The following is a 21,464-nucleotide window of genomic DNA, read 5'->3' as shown; positions in this document are numbered from 1 at the left end:
AACATTGGACTGGGCAAAAACAAATTGATTTTTGCACCTCCAACACACTAAATTCACACCAACTAAGGTTCTGTTTGGTATAGTTTATATTTATGATTATTTTACATATAAACATAACTAGAAGTTTTTAGTATGACTTACGACCCTTGTTTCTCATTATAATAAATGGAAATAAACATAAATTCATAAATAGATCAAGGGCTATTTATAACTATTGTCATAAACTGGTACTTTTTGTCTACGCAGATATCACTGGTGAACATGTGAAGAATTACTACTTAAGCAGTGGTAAAATGATAAAGTTGTCAAAAATTAGAACAGAATACTGGTTTTCTCTCTCTCCGACATCCACCTTGCTCAAATCTCCACTATAATAACCCTTTAGGAATATCAAAACTAACCAAAACCAATAAAAGTGATCCAAAACCAAAGCCAAAGCCGATATACATATTTACAAGGTAAACTGAAACCAACCTAATACCAAACTGATGATACATAATATAATATTCACCCAACTATATCAAACCTATTTCTTGTTATATAATATATTTTGTTTAGTAGTAACCAAGCAATTATTCTTTATTACTCATAACCTATTACTTTTGTTTGTTTGTTCTTTAGGTACAAGGGAGCTTTTCATATATAGGGGTAGGCGGCATTACATATACCATCAGGGAGGGTCAAACTCATGACCCCTTCACTAAGAGGTGCTGATCATTACCAACTAAGCAACCTATGATGGTCATTACTCATAATCTATTGCCATAGTTGATTATTCATAAACAGGTCATAAACATTGGAAAAAAAAATTACGCCAAAGAGAGCCTATGGTATGAAATATTTCAGTTTGTGGCATTTGTGATGTAGATGCCAAGAAGTTTGGCAAGAACTATAACAGAAGAGTAAAGAATAATGGGACAAGTTCACTTTTGAACCAACCAATTGGATGATTGGACCATTGGGCCAATAGGTTGCATAGCTGGGTTTCTAGAAGAGCCAAATCTCTGTTCATGTTACTCTTCACATGAATGTATCACAGCCTAATTTGTCTTACTTTCAAAGCATTTTTTGAGGATTTATACAGTCAATAGCTTTTGGGAATAGTGAAGATTGATTTGAGTTTATTTACTTTCTAATTCATTAGTTTCTATGTTAGTACTCAAGCAGGTGGCTGATTGATAAAGCTTAGTTTTTATTTATATATATATTTTTTAATTATAATAAGTTTCTATTTTTGCTATTGCTGAGGATATTAGCTTGCAAAGCAAAAGTCTTAGTAGTTTCTCTATTCTATGTAGCTTGGAACAACAAGTATTAGCACTCTATAAATATGTAGCAGGCTCTTCTCAGCCCTTAGATTCTATGAACTAATTTATCTTTGCTTGAGTGGTAAGAAGTGTACCTTGCGGTTGAGAGCTAAACACCTAGGGCTGAAGGAGCTTTGCTGTCGAGAGCTAAATCCTAAATCGATCTATCTCATTCTCTTTTCTCTTGTCTCTCTATTTCTATTTTGTTGTTTCTAATTGTCTGATTTGTGGGTTTAATTCGGCTAAGTCATCTGCAATCTTAGCTTTGCATAATCTTGATCATGGGATATTTTGAGAGCCGTTTGTTCTTACAGGTCATTTTGGTAAGTTCCTTTTGAGGTTGCGATTGTTGTTGTCTTTCATAAATTGTGTTTTTTTTTAAGGATTTCCTGGTATAAAAATATCATATCCCCTCGCCTTAAATCTTTTCAACTGCTCAGGTTATATTTTTGTTGACTAGCTCGAACTTAAGCTCTTTCCTTTCTAGGTTTTGCTCTTGCTCTGGTTTTCTCTCCTATGATTTGTTTTCTTCCTTTATAGTTTGCTATTATTCTAGATAAAATTTTCTTATTAAAAAAGCACTCATTGTTATATAGGGTCACGTACTTCCTCAATAATCAGTATATTATGATAATTGATGCCAAAACAGTGATAAGGTGACAGGAATAACAGACCTGCAAGGATAACTGATAACTGTTAAACATGTTCAAGCAACAAAATTTACCCCAAGAAGATTATCCCTGAAAGGTTTAAGTTAATATTTATGCGTAACATCTTACCTTGTAGAAGATTTAGAACAGCACAAGTAATGAATATGCTAAGAATGTCTTCCAACACAGTTGCATCAAAAAAATGCAACAATGAGTCCATCCCATGCCATGCCATTATAATCATAGCCTAATAACAAAAAATTATATATCAGAAAAGCTATAACAAAAAATCAGGAGCAACTGTTGGCTTTAAAAGCAACATACCTGAAGAGCCAGAATGAAAAAGGTCCACATCCTATCAAAGCTCCTATACAGGTGCCAAAATGAACGAATCTCAACAAAATTTGTCTTCCCCAACCATTGTTGCTTCTTATTCTCCTCTACATTAGGCTGAAATTAGCAGTAGAAAATGAATGAGTCTAGACAATCAGGATGAGAAAGATCAAAATGAAAGAATTTTTTACCAATCTATAATTTGTCTGGTCCGTCGTATAATACACATGTCATAACTTGCATCGTAGCCCAATGGCTTGTAATTTAGTTAATTAGTTAGAGGTTTGGGTTTCTAAGACCAATTAAGAGTAATATATATATATATATATATATATATATATATATATATTCAATTTAAAAACAAGATATTTGATTTTGTTAAGAGAAAGTCAGTTTGGATTTATTGTCCAACATGAGAGATATTTGGAGATAAATGGGAAAGTGAAATCATGGAAGTTCGAGAAAATGAACGAAGGGCAGAAAAAGTATATATAAGAGAACCCACATAAAGCATAGCCCCTATAGATGCAAAATCCCGGAAAAGGGGGAGAGAGAGGAAAGAGAAGAGGAGAAAGAAGAACAAGGTCTTGAGCACAAGAAATTGCTGCACAAACCTTGACCAACTATGTTTTGTGTTCTCTTTCTTTTTAGATATTTTATTATTTGAGATCATGGTATCCTGGATCTTGTCTAGGTTTTTCTTATAGAATTGAGTAAACCATAATTGGTTACTGTTCCTAACCTTAATAAGATGATGATCACACCTCGTGGTAGGAACTAGGAAGAACCCTATAGTTTCTAGTTTCAACCAGTGATCTTGGTGGTAAATTTAAAAGGATCATATAATGGTATACAATGGTCTTAGGTTGATCCCCTGTGACCATAGAAAGATTATGGATGCATTATAGGATCTGATAAGACCCCGATCTCAAAAACGATGAATAAATTCACTTACCACGATAATAGCAACATTGAATCAAATAATCTCCAGACAAAACACACTACTAGCAGTAGGTGAATCCTACGACTACCCAAGAGCAATAGCTCTCACCTAATCTTCCCCAATAACTCCTAAAAAACTATCTCCTCTACTATTCCTTCCCCCTATTTATAGCAATTACGTTCCTACAATATTAATTAACAAAATCATCCCAATTCGAATAGGACTCTTCAATTCTAATCCTAAAAAGTAATTCGAAAAGGACCCTTTGAATCTAATCCTAATTGTAATATGACTCTTCAAATCTTCCAATCGTTTCCTTCCTTAGATTTTAGGGATTTGCTTTCCACGCTGTCGAGTGTAGACTCGTGATACAAGGGGCTTATCAATACTCCCCTCCAACAGTTTCACCTTGGCCTCAAGGTGAAAATCTGGAAAGTGGGACTACATCTTGTCATAAGTTTCCCAAGTATTTTCGCAAGGAGGCAGTCCTTTCCATTGAATCAAAACTTCCAAAAAACCCCTGGGCAGCGAATGCTGAGCAATTGTTCTAGTGTGGGACGTAACTTGCCATTCTCTCGCAAACATGAGGGAAGAGGTTGGGGGACCATGTGTTGACCAACTGCTGGTTTCAACTGCGAAACGTGGAACACAGGGTGGATGCAAGTCCCCTCTGGTAACTGTAACCGATAAGCCGCGGGGCCCACTTGCTCTATGATTTGGTATGGCCGGTAGAAATGATGACTTAGCTTTTCGTTTGGGCGGTTGGCAAGTTTCTGAAAACGATAAGGCTGGAGCTTAAGAAAAACCTCATCCCCCACCTTGTAGTGCACCTCCCGGCGACTGGGATCACGGTGGTGCGCATCCATTCTTGGGCCACCCGGAGATTAGATTTGAGATCATCCAATACTCGATTTCACTCACGAAGGAACACATCAACATCATCAACCTTGGACCGGCCATCTTCCCAAAGCAAAAGTGAAGGCGGTTCACGGCCATATACAATCTGGAATGAAGACATTTTAGTGGCTGAATTGAATGTCATGTTGTACCAATACTCTGCCCAAGGTAACCAATTAATCCAATCCTTTGGTTGGCGAGCACACAAATAGCGCAAGTAAATTTCAAGGCTGCGATTCACCACTTCTATTTGGCCATTGGTTTGTGGATGATACGCTATACTTCAGGCGGGTGCCTGCTAGCTTTAATAACTCCATCCAGAAGTGACTAAGGAAGACACTATCACTATCTGAGAAAATGGATCACGGAAATCCATGCAAGCGGATAACTTCCCTAGTGAATGATGCAGCCACTTCCTTAGCAGAGTAAGGGTGTGAAAGAGCAAGGAAATGGGCGTATTTGGTGAGACGATCCACTACCACCGTATCCCCGCCTTTAGTCTTGGGTAAGCCGCCAATAAAATCCATACTAATATCCTCCCAAATGTGTTCTGGAATTGGCAGCGGTTGAAGGAGACCTGCGGGTTTCATAGCCAAGTATTTACTGAGCTGACAGGCATCACAACTAGCCACAAAGTCTTGAACAGCAGCCTTCATTCCCACCCAATAGACCACAGCCGTCAATCGCTTGTAGGTCCGCAGAAACCCTGAATGCCCACCAACTGGGGTGGAGTGATATTCAGACAATAATTTGGGAATTAGAGGGGATCCTTCAGGGATGACTAACCTGTTTTTATAAAGTAATGTTCCTTGTTGGAGATGATAGTTAGGATAGTCTTGGGATCCCTTCAGCAAGGCCTGAATAATTTTCTGGTAACGCTCTGAGGTGTGAACTGCCACATCTAAACCCTCACTTTCCTGCCAAGTTGTTGTTGTCATAGAGAGAAGCTGCTTATCATCCCTCGACCATCGCGAGAGAGCATCAGCGGCTTTGTTTTCGCTGCCCGATCGGTACAATATCTCAAAATCAAATCAAATCCCAAAAGCTTTAAGACCCACTTTTGTTGATCAGTAGACACAATGCGTTGTTCCAGCAAATATTTCAGACTCTTTTGATTAGTTCGTACTTTGAAATGTCTCCCCATCAAGTAGTGACACGATTTCTGGATCGCTAGAACAATTGCCATTAGTTCTTTCTCATAGACCGACTTGGTTTGTGCGCGAGGGGACAACACTTGGCTCCAGAGAGGCAATGGATGGCCATCTTGCGTCAAAACCGCACCCAACCCAAAACCTGAAGCATCAGTCTCCACCAAAAACCCCTTTGTGAAATCTGGCATAACCAATACTGGAACGGTTGTCATTGTTGTCTTGAGGGCGTTAAACGCCGTTGTTGCCTCTTTACTCCACTGAAATGCATCTTTCCTCAATAAGTTAGTAAGTGGAGCGGCAATCTTTCCATAATCTTGGACGAATCTGCGGTAATACCCGGTTAAACCTAAAAACCTAACAAGGTTTTAAAATTGGCGGGTTGGGGCCACTCCACCATGCACTTGATCTTTCGTGGATCTGTAGCAACTCCGTCTTTAGATATGATGTGCCCTAAATACTCTAGTGTAGCAACCCCAAACATGCATTTTTTTCCGGTTGACAACGAGGTGGTGTTGTGTGAGAAGTATAAAGGTGGTTCGCAAATGACCCACATGTTTCTCCATGGTCCTGCTATACACCAAGATATCGTCAAAGAACACCAAAATAAATTTTTGCAAATGTTCTTGAAATACCTCATTCATGAGTGATTGAAATGTGGTCGAAGCATTCGAAAGCCCAAATGGCATCACCAGGAACTCGTAATGCCCATTATGGGTACGAAAAGCCATCTTTTCCTTATCACCTTCCGCCATTATGATCTGGTGGTATCCTGCTCTCAGATCAAGTTTGGTGAACATTGTGGCTCCGCCTAATTCATCCAACAGTTCGTCAATTGCGAGAATGGGGAACTTGTCAGGAATTGTGAGTTTATTCAGGGCATGATAATCCACGCAAAAACGCCATCCGCCATCCTTCTTTCGAACCAACAATACTAGACTGGAGTAAGGACTCACACTAGGCAGTACCAATTCTGCTAATAACATTTCATGTACCAACCTTTCGACCTCGTTTTTTTGAGAGTGTGGGTAACGATAAGGTCGAATATTAGGTGGGTTACTTTTCTCAGCTAGCCGTATCCGGTGGTCTTGCTTCCTTCTTGGTGGCAATTCAGTTGGTTCAGCAAATAGTTGAGCAAAGTCGGTTAATAAATTTGATACTAATGTACTCTGGTGTAACTCTATATCGTCTCCGTCGAGATGCTGAGGCTGCAGCCAGTAGCCATCACCGCCTGCTTGAATAGAATGTAGCACACTTTTCAATGTTGTTTCCGATCGCAGCAAGGTCGGATCCCCATTTAGTTTCACGGGTCGTCCTTGCCACTCAAAGTTCATGGTTCTCAAATGCCAATTACTGCGTACCTCCCCAAGTGTCTGCAACCATTCTACGCCCAAGATTATATCAATGCTACCCAAATTGAAAGGGTAAAAATTTTGTACAAAGACCTCACCGCCCAACTGAATCGAAATCTATCAACAGATCCCTGTACCTTTGCTAATCGTTCCATCGCCTAAAGCAACTTGAAATTTTGTTTTATGGATTACCAATCCCAGTGGCTCCACCAACTCTTGAGCAACGAAATTGTGCGTTGCACCACAATCGATGAAAACGATGACTTCACAGCCATTTATCTGTCCCGTTAGTTTCAGGGTATGTGGTGAATCGATTCCCACCAAAGAAGTATGCGAGAATTCCGTCTCCAGCACTGGCTCCATTTCGACCGTCATATTGTCATCATCGATCACTCCTTCCGCTGCTGCAACTTATGGATTATCATCGTCGTGGAGTAACAGCAGCCTTAGTTGCTTCAGAGGGCATTGGTGGCCTTTGGAGTATGGAGCGTCACACCTGAAACATACCCCTTTGTCCATTTTATCTTTGATTTCTTCCTGGGATAGCCATCGTGAGCGTCCTGAGTTCACCGTCGCCGCTGTGGTTGCAGGTCGAGATTGTGAAGAGGAAAACGAGGGTTCACTTCTTTGGTTTGGGTGAACCGAGCTGTTAAAGCTTTGGTTCATTCCGGTTCCTTGAACCGTATTGGTTCCTCTAATATTGGTGTTGGGTGGGCTGAAGTTAATAAAACGTGAGGTTAAATTTTGGGCCGATTGAGTGGGTTGGGCCAAAAAAGATTTCTTATTTTTCCCCACTCTATTTTTGTCCTCCAAGTCTTGGGTCAGGTCCATTATTTGGCCCAATTTGGTGAGGCCAAATAATTGTACCTCCGCCCTCACTTCTTCGTTTAAACCAACGAAAAACACCCCTTTCAACCATTCTTCATCTACCGCTCTGGCTGCCGCTGCTAATTTCTCAAACCCTTCTCGATATGCTGCAAACATCCCACTTTGCTTATGATTAATCAACGCTTCTTGGGGAGTCTTCAGTTGTGCTGAGTTAAATCGATGGATCATCGATTCTTTCAAGTTTCTCCATGATGACAATAGCTGCTGCAATTCTCGGAAGTGTATCCATCCCAGTGCCACACCTTCAAAACAAAGAGTTGCAGTTCTGAGTTTCTCTACATCGCTTAGTTTGTACAGGTCAAAGTACCTCTCAGCCCGTACGATCCACCCCATCAGATCTTCCCCCATGAAAATCGGCATCTCAAGATGTCTAGGAAGGAAGTCTCTCAATTTCTCTGGTTCGATCGTTCGCTCGCTGAAATCTGGAGTTCCTTTGTTTTCATTCACCACAGGCGTTAAGGTATGCATCTCTACTGTTTTTCCTTTGAACAGCATGACCCTTAATTCGTCTCTGAAAGCGTCATTCGCCTTTTCTCCTTTTTTCTATGTGTTGTGCCAAGAGTCCAACTTGACCTTGAATCTCTTTCACGATACTTTCCAATTCCTTTACCCTCTGCTCCATTCGGCTCTTTACCATTCCCCTGGAATCGATGGCTCTGATGCCAAATTGATAAGACCCCGATCTAAAAAACGATGAATAAATTCACTCACCACGATAATAGCAACATTGAATCAAATAATCTCCAAACAAAACACACTACTAGAAGTAGGTGAATCCTACGACTACCCAAGAGCAGTAGCTCTCACCTAATCTTCCCCCAATAACTCCTAAAAAACTATCTCCTCTACTATTCCTTCCCCCTATTTATAGGCAATTACGTTCCTACAGTATTAATTAACAAAATCATCCCAATTCGAATAGGACTCTTCAATTCTAATCCTAAAAAGTAATTCGAATAGGACTCTTTGAATCTAACCCTAATTGTAATATGACTCTTCAAATCTTCCAATCGTTTCCTTCCCTAGATTTTAGGGATTTGCTTTCCACGCTGTCGAGTGTAAACTCGTGATACAAGGGGCTTATCAGGATCCGTTCATTATTTCTTTACCAATACAACTGATAAAGACAATAGACCATACCCTTGTTACGTAAGGGTTGACTTTCTTGATCTTTTAATACTTGTAAAAGGAGATCAAGAAACACATTATGGGACATCTCCCTATCCCTTAATACTTAAGTTTAACCTTTGGGTGATGGTTGACCTAGGAAAGTAACATTAGAAACCATTCACTACTAGTGTGGACTGATTATATTCAATTGTGGAAGAACTGGTGTTTTTCCTAGGATACATGGAATTTTGATTTGAAATTTTATGGGTAAGTAGATAAGTAGAGGACATATAAATGAAACTATCAACCAAATGTGAGACCATTCTGAACTCATCTGATAGGGTAACAAAGTACTAGAAATCTGACTGACCAACTAAAATCATATTCTAAACCTAGTTATAAAAATGATACCTTGAGCTCTATAGTTTTCTAATTTAAAACTTATAAAGTATGTTTAATAGTCTATATCATGTAATAAAATTTTCAAAAATATTAAAAATCATAAAGTACAAATACTACAGTCACCTTTCCATTAGTCGATTCTAGACACTGCAGCTAAGGGGATACCAACCTAGACTTCGACTTCAATTGGGATTTATTTGGGATTTCATTTTTGGAAGTCTAGTTTTAGTATAGCCAAAATTAGATTAGATTGACTTTAGGATCTACTCATCCCATATTCTACAGTTTCAATGCATAGCGTCCGGCATAATTTGTGAATAAAAATTGAGAAATAATTTTCCACCACAAAATGTGGGTTTTGATCCTATGCTTGAGAGTTTTGTTTTCCAGGCCCTAAAATTACTTATGGTTTTTGGTGATGTTGCATTAGATCCAGAGAATAATGATTGTGAGGCCATACTAAATGCCTGGTTCTTGGTGAGTGTGGCTTAGTTTTATCTTTGAAGTTTTTACTTGGTTATATGATACATCACTATTCTTTTGATGTGTGATTGTGCTGAATAGGTGTAGATGATAGTAATAATGATGAGTTATAAGATACATCATTATGATAGATGTTATGATAATCATAAGGAGGGTTAGTATCATTCTCTGCTACACCCCTTGCAAGAATGCAAGTGGTATGGGACATATGCATCGCATGAGTTATGTGTGCATCAGGTTGAGAGAATATCCTTAGTACTGTGACCTTGCTAACAAGGGGTTAGGTGTTGGATAACTCTTATGGGACCAGTTCAAAGATATCATGTTGAACTACTATTTTGGAGTATGATGTTGAGTTTTACCAGAAACAGACAGTGTTTGCTAATGATTGATCCCAAATAAAGGGCAATAGAATATAGAGTTATAATGGGTGTTATCAAGTCTGAATTCACAGATGCAAATGCAACTAGCATTTGACCCTCAGGTATCCATTGTGTGAGCAGTACTATGTTAATCCTAATGAGTCGCAAGTACTATACCAGCGTTGACTTTGTTATATATTTTTAGGTTGAATTGTTCTATTTTCTAATAATCAGAACATGCAATATTATAGACTATTTGCACATTTTATTTATTTATGTGTTCACTTTGCATATCTATTTGCTTTAATCGTGTTGATGCATGTTAGAGGAGTTAAAGATTGCATTGCACTTACATCTCTTATCACTAAGCTTGTCTCCCAAAGCTTACACCTTGAGCAATGTTCTTTTTAGACTGTGTTACACTTCAACTCTAGAGGAATATGCTTGGATGCTTCAAAAGGCTGACACACATGATGCAGGTTGGGTGTGTGCTGATTGTGCTTTTGAAGCAAACAGATCTAGTTGCTTTATTTAATTTTAGGCATTCATACTCATTCGATTTTGACACATGTGATCGCACTTTGGATGTAATAAGATAGTGGAGATTAATTATTAGGTTTTGAGAAACTTAGTCATTCTAATCAATATAAGTTACTTTTCTTTCCACTGCTAATGATTTAGGGTTCGCTTTTTATGCTATTAATATTGAGTTCTATAGTGTGGATGCGAGATTGGCCATAAACTATGCAGTCTTAGATTGGGTGGTGTGCTAGTGTAGCATACCATTTATGCCCTGAACCAATGAGTGGGGTGTGATAAAAGAGATCTGAGTTGCACACTGTTGAATTCAAGGCTTTTGTCAAAGCATATTCAATAAAGGAAGAACCACTATCTAAAGGAGGAGCAAGAGTTCACTACAGGTCTGCACATCTCAAACTTTTTATTTTATGTGATGTGTCTTTCTGTTTAACAATTATAGGGAATGCTTAGTAACCAAATCAATCTCTCTGCGCTGCACATTTAGGTTTAGAGATGTGATCCACCTATTTGTAGTGCAAAGAAGAGGTGCCCCATGTAACAAGGAAGAAATGTTTAATTTTACCTTATCTGATGGAGGCAACGAGTTGCGCTAATTTATTGGGGAATTGAATAAGTACATTTGTTGGTCATGAAAATAATATATGTTCAATATTGTGAGCTGATCTACGAACTACGAACAATTTGAATATTTCGTTCTATTTTTAACCGAGTACTGACTACTGAGTTCTACACTTCTACTTGTATACTAAATTCTATTTGTTCTTGTATTTTTTTGTTGTAGTTTAACGAAAATTTTAGTGTACTATTATATACATAAATTATGTGTACATATATGAAGATACATATTACATTTATATTCTATAGTAAGCCTATATACTTTAATACTAAATTTAATACTATATTTTTATATCTTTATAAAAATATATAAAGCACAATTGTAGTAATACAATATTTTATACCATATACAATAACAATAATAGATAGTATGGTAGAAAGGTTCATATATTCCTTTCTACCATACTATCGGATCTCATAGACTACTGACTCTAGTCCACATATTTCATTTAAGACGGGGAATTTGAATCTCTTTCATTCCTTCAATCATTGATAAGAATTAAGAGGTCAAGTTTCATTCAAACTAATTATTTTGACTGACTGCTTTTACGTAGATGATAAGTAAAAAGGTAGTAGGAACTAGAACGAAAAGTGCAGTAGCAATAAATGCGAGAATATTTACTTCCATAATAGAATCTCATTGTTTTTTTTTTTACTTTGCAATAACTCGGGATCTAATCCCATAGAGATGATAAATCTTTATCCTGTAAATTCAATGGGATGATTTGCATCCCAATTATATTGAATCGGATCAATATCATGAATAACAATATTTGATCTGTCAAATCGATTCATCATCGAGAATTGAATATTGACATAGTATAGCATAAGAAGATCTTTTATCCATACCGAATCCAAAATGGGATCCCAGATCCAATCAAACATTTCGTTGAATTTTGCATTCTTTTCTATTGATTTTCATTATACAATCATCTGATGGGGTATCGTCTGACTCGTCTTCCACTTCCATTGGCCACAAACCCAAACAATAAAAGTGAAATGGAAAGTAAGGTCTTGCATTTTAAACTCCGTTTTTTTGATGATCTAATTCTAAATGATAAATAAAAAAGTGTAAGAAAGACGGGTTCCCACATAAAAGATCTAATATTCTTACAAATTCACTATTTTTTTTGGAGTTTGTTATTTATTCGATGGGACAGTAAGAGGAAAAAAGATTCTTCATTCCCCACTAAGAAGGGTAGGATCTTAGTTTGATTTGGATCTTTTTTTAGGAATAATTACAGTTTTGAAAATGCATGTTTCAGATTTCCAATTTTGTCCGCATACAACAAAGCATGTGCTAATCAAGAACACCACTTGGGGTTAAGTTTTAGGCAAAAATAACACCCTTTAATGTGTTTATTAGCCTCAAATTAGGCTTTACACTGAAAACCAGGCCAAAAAGCCAGCTAAAACCCATTGAAATAGAGCATCAAAACCAGGTACATGGTTTGTACCATGCTTGGCCAAGATTTTGCCAAAATTTCGGCTTTGGGAAAGGAAGTGAAGTTTCGTACTATGATTATATAGGAAACCTATGGGTCAAAAGCACAGCATGTATAGAAAATAAGCTTAGAGTTATTCCTAATAATATACTGTTTTGGTGATGGATCTGCATCAAGATGTGTTTTTATAATCAAGCTACTATATGTACTGCAAACAATCCAATGTTTCACTGAAGGACCAAACATATTGAAGTTGACTGCCTGACAACAAATAGATGAGCTATCAAAGGGTTAGAATTTTATCTATGGGTTGGTTTGAATATGTTTTGGGATTATTGGAATTTATGAGTATCTTATGGGATAGTTTGCAAAGGAATCTTTGGTAAATTTAGGTTAAGAAAATCCTAGATGGGCTATAGAATTGTGTATCTTTGGTTATGGGAGGTTTGGTAAGGAATGGGATGAACTAGGGTTTGTAGGAAAAGGGATAGGATGAACTAGGGTTATAACAAATTAATATGATAGGATTTTTGGTAAGGTAGGGTGTTAAAAATGTTAAAATGGGCTGGTGGTTTGAGATAAATTAAGGTTTAAGCAATCCCTAATGGGTGGAAGTGGAGGGAAAACAGTTAATGAATGGGATGGGATAGAGTTTAACAAGTAGCTAAGGGGAATAGGGAAATTTGTGGTTAGGAGGAAAAGGATTCTTGGTTGAATCGTGCTGAATTCTTGAAGGAATCTTGGAATTCTTTCAAGAACCTTGATTCTTTCTTCTTCTTCTTCTTTATTTCTGTTCTTTTCTTTGTTTGTTTGTTTCTTTTCTTTCTTTTCTATTTTCAAGATCTGCCGCAAGAATCAAGTAGGGTAAAAGAAGACATAAAGGGAGTGGCAAAGATTTGACGCAAGGTATAGAGGGAAAGGGGTGTGGGGCTGCTGCGGCAAGGGCTAGGAAGGGAGGGGGAGTGTTTCTAGAGCTGCCACAGGTAGGGTAAGGGGGTGGGGGTTCTAGTGTGGCCTAAGGAAGAAGAACATGAGCTAGAATGGGGGAGGAAATGGCTGGGATGTACTTACAGGTGTGGGAGAATGCTGGATGCTGTTGAATCAGTTGAAGAAGATGAAGACAGTCACTGAAACTGTAGAAACTCAAAGAGAACTCACAACCCAAGTCGTGTGGTCGTTCGCACAACTCCAGGTGTTATTCTTTATCCATTTCCAACCTGATTTTTTACAAGGAGAGTGGGGCTATAAATAACCTTACATGGAAATACATAGATTTGGACTTAAACTAGAAACTCAATTGGACTCTACTACTTAATGACCACAAATAAAGAATCTTCTAAAACTAATAACTAATTGCCAACTAAGTGACAACTAGGACCACAAGAAAATAACTAAGTAAAAATAGGAATTACCTAGAAGGAATGCTGCACCTAGATTCCAACTAGGACTCTTTAATAACTTGAGAGAAACAGACCCAGACTGGAAAACAATGATAGATCCATGACGGTTGGACCTGGGGGATTCCAACCAGACCCCTCTTGAGGTCAATTATAGCGGGCCCAACCCTGGTTACATCACTGCCACTATGTGAGGGGTGCTGTTATCTACAAGTTGATTGTTTCTCCATTCAGTTAATCTGCTGACCAGTTGGCTGTATCTGTTTACCAGGCCCCACTTTGGCCCTGCTTCTGGAAGTGATGCTCATGCTGGGGTTAGAAGATTTATAATGTTCCAGCTTAAGGGGGTATATTGAGTGGTTCTGAAACGTGGGTGTTCACTGGTAGTGAGATTTTCTAAGTTTTGGCTCTGAGTCTTAATCAGATAATTTCCTAGTTGGTTATATTTCTGTGTTTGATTGTAACTCGAATGTGTATTGGTTGATATATTATTGATGTAAACTTGAAATTGGAGACCAATCAAGTGCCACTAGCCAAAATCTAAATCAGAAACAGATCCAGCAGTGACAAGTCTAGAACTTCACTATTTCGAATTTGTGGGGGCTGTGGTGATCCAATAGGTTAATGGCTTTAGGACAGAGACGGATGAAGGAAATTCTAGGACTGCAGCAAGTTTGCTCTGAATTAGAGCAATCGTAAAATTTAGGGTTCGTTGAGGGTTCTTAAAGATGGAGGCTCAATGAGCTTAGTGTTTGAGTCTGGGGCATAATCTTCAAGGAAATGGTGGGAAGGGTATTTTGGTGGAAGGACATTAAGAACTGATGGGTGAATATGGTGCTTAGTATTAGTTGCAGGTTTTAGAGTTAGTGGGGTATAATGGTGATTGAATGAAGATGGATGCCAATGGGGCCGTAGGGGTTGACGATGGGCTTGAAGGTTAGCCCAAGGAAGGGACTAAATGACCTGAAGTATAGGACAGCTCTGATGTAGAAGTTCCCAGTTATGGACAGTGAAAGTACAGTTCAGACGGGGCTGTTTATTAAAAGAAAAAAGGGGAGAGAAATTAATGAACAAAGAAGGGGAAATGATACATGGGGCTGTGGTTTGATTTTGGATGGGTTGTAATGTTAAAGCTAGATTAGGAAGGTTTTATTAAATTAGGGTTTCCAAAACCAAAGTAATAAGGGGAAAGGAGAAGATGATGGAGGGTAGAGCATCAGGATATTACTCAGAAGATCAGATAGCAACTAGGATATTGCTCACCACTCCCTTGGATTTGACTCATCATGATTCAACCTAAATATGACTTACAATCTGGATATCACATACCAGACTCTCAACAGCAGCAGCAGCAATAGTACTAGAAAACCACAAGGTATGATCTGTAAATATAAATAGTACTATGCCATTGATTAGGGCTTTAAATAGGCACAAGGCCAAATTGCAAAAAGAATGGTACTCCTAGATGAGAATGAAATTCACTTCTAATCCCAAAACAGACTAGGAAACCACTGAAAGACAAAGAAGTTCACTAATTCCTAATGTCTCTAACCTACAACATACTCCTTTTAATCTAAGAAATTCACTTAAAGCAAATAATACATAGCCCTCTTAAACGTGGGAAAGCTTAAAATGGAATCTAATTACTGAAATAACTGACTGAAAATATAATAAAACTCCTGGGCAGCAACTTCAGGGGCCCTTTTTGACTTTCCTCTTCATATGGACCTGGAGCTCTCTCTCTCCCACTTCAACTTCCAAGCTCATAAGGTTATCTTATTTTGGTCATTAGAGCTTGAACAGCATATTCTTCCCTTTACAAGGTATAAGAGATATTGCTAATCATGGTTTGAGAACTCCGAGATATCTCAGTTTTTGAAAAACCAAGACAAGATTAGGTGTGAGTCGAGATATCTTGGTCAAGTCGAGATCTCTCGGTTCAATTGCATCCAACAGTTGTTATAAATTTTCCAAAACTAAATTGAGTTAAAATTTCATCCAATAATTGTTATAAATATCCCCCAACTAAATCAAGTCAAGATATCTCATGTCGATCTCGCAAAAACTCAATCTTCTGTTTCCTGCTACATTGCAGGAAAACCTGGTTTTGCCAGATTATTTGCTGGAGTATTGGCCATATCACCTACTAGACATCATCGATGAAACTTGTACAACATCTATAGCAAAGATTGAAGAGTTTTTCAACTAAAACTTCAAGAAGGGTGATATTTCATCCCAAAATTTTTATTTTTTTTTTTCAAAAATATATGATCTACACTAGTATTTTTAGTCTTGTACACTTTGGTGTAACTTATAACTAAGCCAATCTTGTCATGTGATTGTGAAGATACTAAATTCAAACACCGATGATGAAGATGAACATGGGTGATGTACACTATATCACAGTTGTTTGAGTTTTAACCTTTATACATTAAGCCATGTATATTTCATTTTTTATAAGTCTGCATCTTCACTTCTTCAAGACAAGGCTTTCAAAATTACAGTCAAAATGAAACATTTACAAAAAAAAAATTTCATAATTACGAGGCAACCAATGTACTTGAAAGGCCTAAATGAAGTTGAACAGCAGTTTCCGACCCCAAAATACATTTAAAACTCACTAAGATGGACCACCTAATTGGGTTGAAATGAGAGGAACTCTTTTCCTTCAACTTGACAAGATCTCGGCTTTCTGCCCACTAAGATGGACACTAGACCGATTTTTGAACCACGTAGGGAATATCATTTCCTCACAAGCATAGTCCAAATTTTGGATGGTTCCCAACTAAGACGAAACTAGGGTCGAAATTCTTTTCATTGGTTTAATTGAGCTCTGTGGAACCTTGTCTAAAAGGCTCAAATCTCAATTAGGTGCCACCGGTCAAATTTTAGGGATTTCATCTTCGGATATCCATCACACCCAATTAGGCCAGTTAAGCAATCATCCACATACAGTCCATTCTCTAATGATACATTCCATGGGTTGGGATATCTTGCTTATGCTGATGTTGAGACTTATAGATTCACACATAGTTCAAAATTTTGGTTCATCTCGAGATGGCTGAAACACCAAAATTGTAGCAAAATTTTGTATTTTCCAAATTTCGATGGTAGATTTCAAAGGGTTTTTGGCATTTCCTTGGGCTGATTTTCAGTGTCCAACCTAATTTGAGGCCAATAAACACAATGGCAGTGTTGTTTTTGCCTAAAACGTAACCTAAAGTGGCGTTCTTGATCGGCACATGTCTGGCTGTATGTGAGTGAAACCCAAAGTCTAGAACATGCATATATAAGAACGTGGATATTATGCAAGACAACACTAAGATTTTCATTAAAATGCAACAACAAACACAATGAATTCAATATATAAGAATGTGCCAGGCTAGATTCACTACCTGAGTCATGGAGGAGTACTCTAAATACAACATAAGCAAGCAATGACATGGTACAGGTAAAGATATCCATATGGTCCATCACTACACTTCTATAGGTAGCATTATCAACATTAAGTAGATATCCTACCCTAGGGAATGTGTCATACAACCATGGACTATAACCTGGACACAAAACTAGCATAATTGGCTATGCTGATCATGATGGATATCCAAAGATGGAGTCCACAAAAGATGCACCTGATCCATCCCCATACCATATGCAGACATGCAGGGGCGGACCTAGGATTTAATATTGGGGGGGCCGAAGAATGGAAGTCTAGATTGGGGAAGCACCAATGCTTTTTCGCCACACATATTGTGTGGGCCCTTATAAAACCCATTGGGGGTCCCACCTCTGAATTATTTTATTATATTAAGGAATATGCTCACATATATTTTGTGAGACCCACACATATTTAACAAAAATAGGTAAATTATTGATAATGATATATTTTTTTTCAACAATATATAGGTAAATTAAAGCATCAATTCAAAATATATATATATATACATGACGTCAACCCTAAAAAGTCAGTTGCAAACCAATTTTTTTTTTTTTTTAGGTAAGAGATGCAAACCGATGGTAGTTAGTTACCTTATTAACTATAGACATTTTATTTACAATATAAAATCAAATAACAAAAATTGTAGAAGAAATAAAGAAACAAAGAATATACAATCAAATAAAGAATAACAAAAGAAAATGAAAAAAAAGAAGATAAACAATAAGTAAATTAAGAAAGAGAAAGAGTACCTAATTGTGGGTTTTTCCCAAATTTTCCTTAACCCGCGCTTATAGAAAGGGAAGAAGAATAAATAGGAAGAAAGAAACCGAAGAGAATAAATAGGAAGAAAAGAGGAGAGAGGAGAGGAGAGAGATAAGAGAATAAATAGGGATTGAGGAGTTAGTTTCTAATTAGGAATGACATTTTGAATATCTAATAAGATTTTTTTTTCAAAAATTTCCTTTAACCCACGTTTATAAAAAGAGAAAAGAATAAATAGGAAGAAAGGATGTGAGAGAGAAGAGAGGGGAGAATAAATAGGGATTGAGGAATTAGTTTTTAACTAGGGATGACATTTATACCCATTATTTTACCTTTAAAAACTGTTCTCAATATTGGGGGGGCAAATAGTGACATTTCACATGTGAGAAGAGAAAAAAACTGGAAAAATTAAGAAAATTAATATAAAAAGTGAAAAACTAAAGGAATTATAATAAAATTTTAAAAATCCGGGGGGAGGGGGGCCAAGGCCTCCCAACCCCTTAGTGGGTCCACCCTGCAGACATGCTATTGGCATCAGCAAATGAACCACCATATGCTCCACTAATTCCATAGCCATAGCCATAAGTCCCTACAGTACAACCCCTTAGAATTTTCAAAATCTCACCAAAACTATTGAGATTTTGGTGAAAGTTACTCAATCTGACTGAAAATTGTCGGCAAAATTACCAAAATTTTGACAAGATTTCACTGAGATATTGCGTGTTTTCATATCACCCGTAGTGTAATTTTAGTACTTACTGAAAGGGGAGATTTCAGCAAAATTTTGCCAAAACCTTACAGAATTTAGTACTATAGGTTCACAGGATCGGAATACCTTAATATATATATTCCAAGACCCTAACATAGGAGTCTTTTGTCCAATGTTTAGTGGAATGAATAAGATATTACTAGTGCTGCACCTCTCACAAGATGGATTGGAATTGAGTGAAGATGTGAGCAAAAGTTTCTTTTTGGTTATTTGCTTTGCGGCTATTGTATTTGTATGAAACATTTAAAGTACTTATGTAATTTCTTCAATTTTACAAGTCTTTCTATTTGTCGGAACCTCAAGTATAGTACTACTTAATAGTAACTCTTTATTGGTTTCTTTTTTAGCAAAATACATGTGCCATACTGCCATTATGTTCTTTATGCTTTAGATATATTGCATGCAAAAAACTAGATTAAAAAAACCATCAAAACAGGACTGAAAACAAGGATCAGATTATTAAGTTTTCAACTGAAATTCTCAGCTTTCAACTGAAACGGTCAAAATTTTGATCTATCTCAGTTTCGGGGCAGGTCGAAGCCAGCCTCGAAATTATGATTTCAAACCTTGCTCACAAGACGCACACACACACATACAACTAAAAATGAAGTGAATATGATTAATTAATGTGCATTAGATAGGATCATAGGAGCAATCAATTTAAATAACTCATCTCCATCAAGACATTAGAGACTAAATGAAATATAGGCTTCTTAAAGCTAAATACACATTGATCAGCAACTGTGGTACATGGAAGTGCAAGAAAGATTTGGTTCCTGCATTTGTTGGCTTTTAATATTATTGATACTACACCAACAATTAGCAAACCTGAATGCTTCCTAGCATTACCATAGTTATGCAAAGATATGGCTTTACAAGAGTTTAATATAGCATCTGAATCTCTGGGAAATAAGTAACCAAGTTAAAAACCATTTCGGCAATTCCAAGAGTTATAGTGAGAAGTAAACAGACTAATTTTCTTTCAAACAATAGGGATAACCGTTTACAAGAAAGACTAACATATTTCAAATCAAGTCACTGATAGCAACGTATCATGCACCACAAAGCATATCAAAGTGAATCAGAAGCCAAGCTTGCACTCCACATTCATAAAGTTGATTTTTCAGTTTTTCAAAAACGGCGAGTTTCTTTGTCAGATGAATCTACAGGTTTTGAGTTAGGCTTAGCCCCTCTGTGTTCATTCACAAGTCTTCATCTTGATGAAATCTTAAAGGGGCACAGCCAGCACCTGGATCAATTTCTGTTCTTTTTTTTTTTTTTTTTTTTTGGCAACAGAAATTCCATATAAAAATCAAGTGGTGAAAATTGTGAGGAATATCAATCCAATTATCTATTTTAATGTGTTTTTTTTTTTTTTTCTCCTTTCTTTTCTCTTCTTCTTCTTCTGATACATTCTGCTTCAAACAAATTACCCTAAGGAGACACAAATCATGGCTTTTCTAGAACCTTCAGATAGAGAAATGACTAAAATGATAGATCTTCACTTTGATTAATATGGAAGCAAATTTAAGAAACAGCAAAATGAAAGTTTACCATCATTTCTTCATCTTTTATTTCCTCTTTCTTTCTATTCACTATTGCCGCCATAAATGAAAAGCAAGAATTCTTAACTTCAGTATCATTGGAAGGCTGTACAAAGAAGAAATTATGGTCATGGCGCATGGGCCACTGCAGAGAAAAACAATCAGGAGACCTGCAGATTTAAAATCAAAAGTTTTTAGTACTTCCAAATCACATATTTTAAAAAAGAGAGTAGCATAGTTTAAATAATGTTATAATGAATATAACAACAAATCAAATGTGACCAGGACAAGATACTAACCAGAAATACTCATTCAGATCATCATAGTTTCTCCACTTAGAATGGTCTGCTACCCCATTTTTGTTTTTCTCGGCTTCCTTCAAATGTTCAACAAGAAATTTAGGCTTGAAATGGGAAGACTAACAAGAAGGATATGCAACATATAAAGTGGTGTCAACTACCTCATGTATAACCCTGTATATAGGGGTGATAACATTTTTAAGAAATGACTCAGGTTCTCTTCCATTTGCTGGCTTGACCTTTTCGCCAGTAGGTGTAACATGACTACACAATACACCATGCATTTCATATGCCATCTGAAGAATGAAGGAAATGATGGTTATGAGTACTAGCTTAATTAATCTGTATAAATAATATAAGTTTGAAGCATGCCAGCTTTACACTACTGAGAAAGGCCTCTCATCTATTCAACCCATGCCAAGTAAGATAGAGAAAATTTGCAAGGAGCACCTAGACTTTTGAAATGATGATTCTATCAGAGTGACAACATATAATATCAAATGGTACAACTCTACAACTGAATTTAGACAAGCTCTACATCATGACATTATTAGGCTCTTGAGTTCTACAAGATTGTATAAGAGTGATGAAACAGGGTGAGGGAAGATATAAGACTCTACTCATTCCTGTTTTCTTGTGTGTTTTGCGCTCCCTTTCCGAGTAAGATCATCTTTCTCGATACTGCGTCATTAATCTTCAAAATGGCCTGTACTGTTATCATCAGGTCATGTCCATGTACTTAGCAATGAAGTACCTATCATGTCTACAGCTTTACCAGT

At 37.1% G+C, this 21,464-nt stretch overlaps 1 protein-coding gene across 1 annotated transcript in view; it reads right to left on the bottom strand.

The window, feature by feature from the left end:
- GSL04 (glucan synthase-like 4) overlaps positions 1-21,464 on the bottom strand; it is an 82,821-nt gene that overhangs the window by 45,194 nt on the left and 16,163 nt on the right. Inside the window, exons 10-14 of the mRNA XM_089167900.1 lie at positions 20,847-20,981; positions 20,686-20,762; positions 20,397-20,556; positions 2,282-2,407; positions 2,087-2,204 (exon numbers count right to left, since the gene is read on the bottom strand). Coding sequence (XP_089024026.1) covers positions 2,087-2,204; positions 2,282-2,407; positions 20,397-20,556; positions 20,686-20,762; positions 20,847-20,981 — 616 coding nt within the window. The remainder of the gene's footprint in view (positions 1-2,086; positions 2,205-2,281; positions 2,408-20,396; positions 20,557-20,685; positions 20,763-20,846; positions 20,982-21,464) is intronic.

The sequence above is a fragment of the Hakea prostrata genome, chromosome 9 (genome assembly GCF_041222555.1).
Source record: "Hakea prostrata isolate BN-2017 chromosome 9, UWA_Hpros_2, whole genome shotgun sequence".
Taxonomy (NCBI): Eukaryota; Viridiplantae; Streptophyta; class Magnoliopsida; order Proteales; family Proteaceae; genus Hakea; species Hakea prostrata.
Note: the sequence above shows the minus strand (reverse complement) of the source record. Positions and strands in the feature narration are given on the sequence as shown.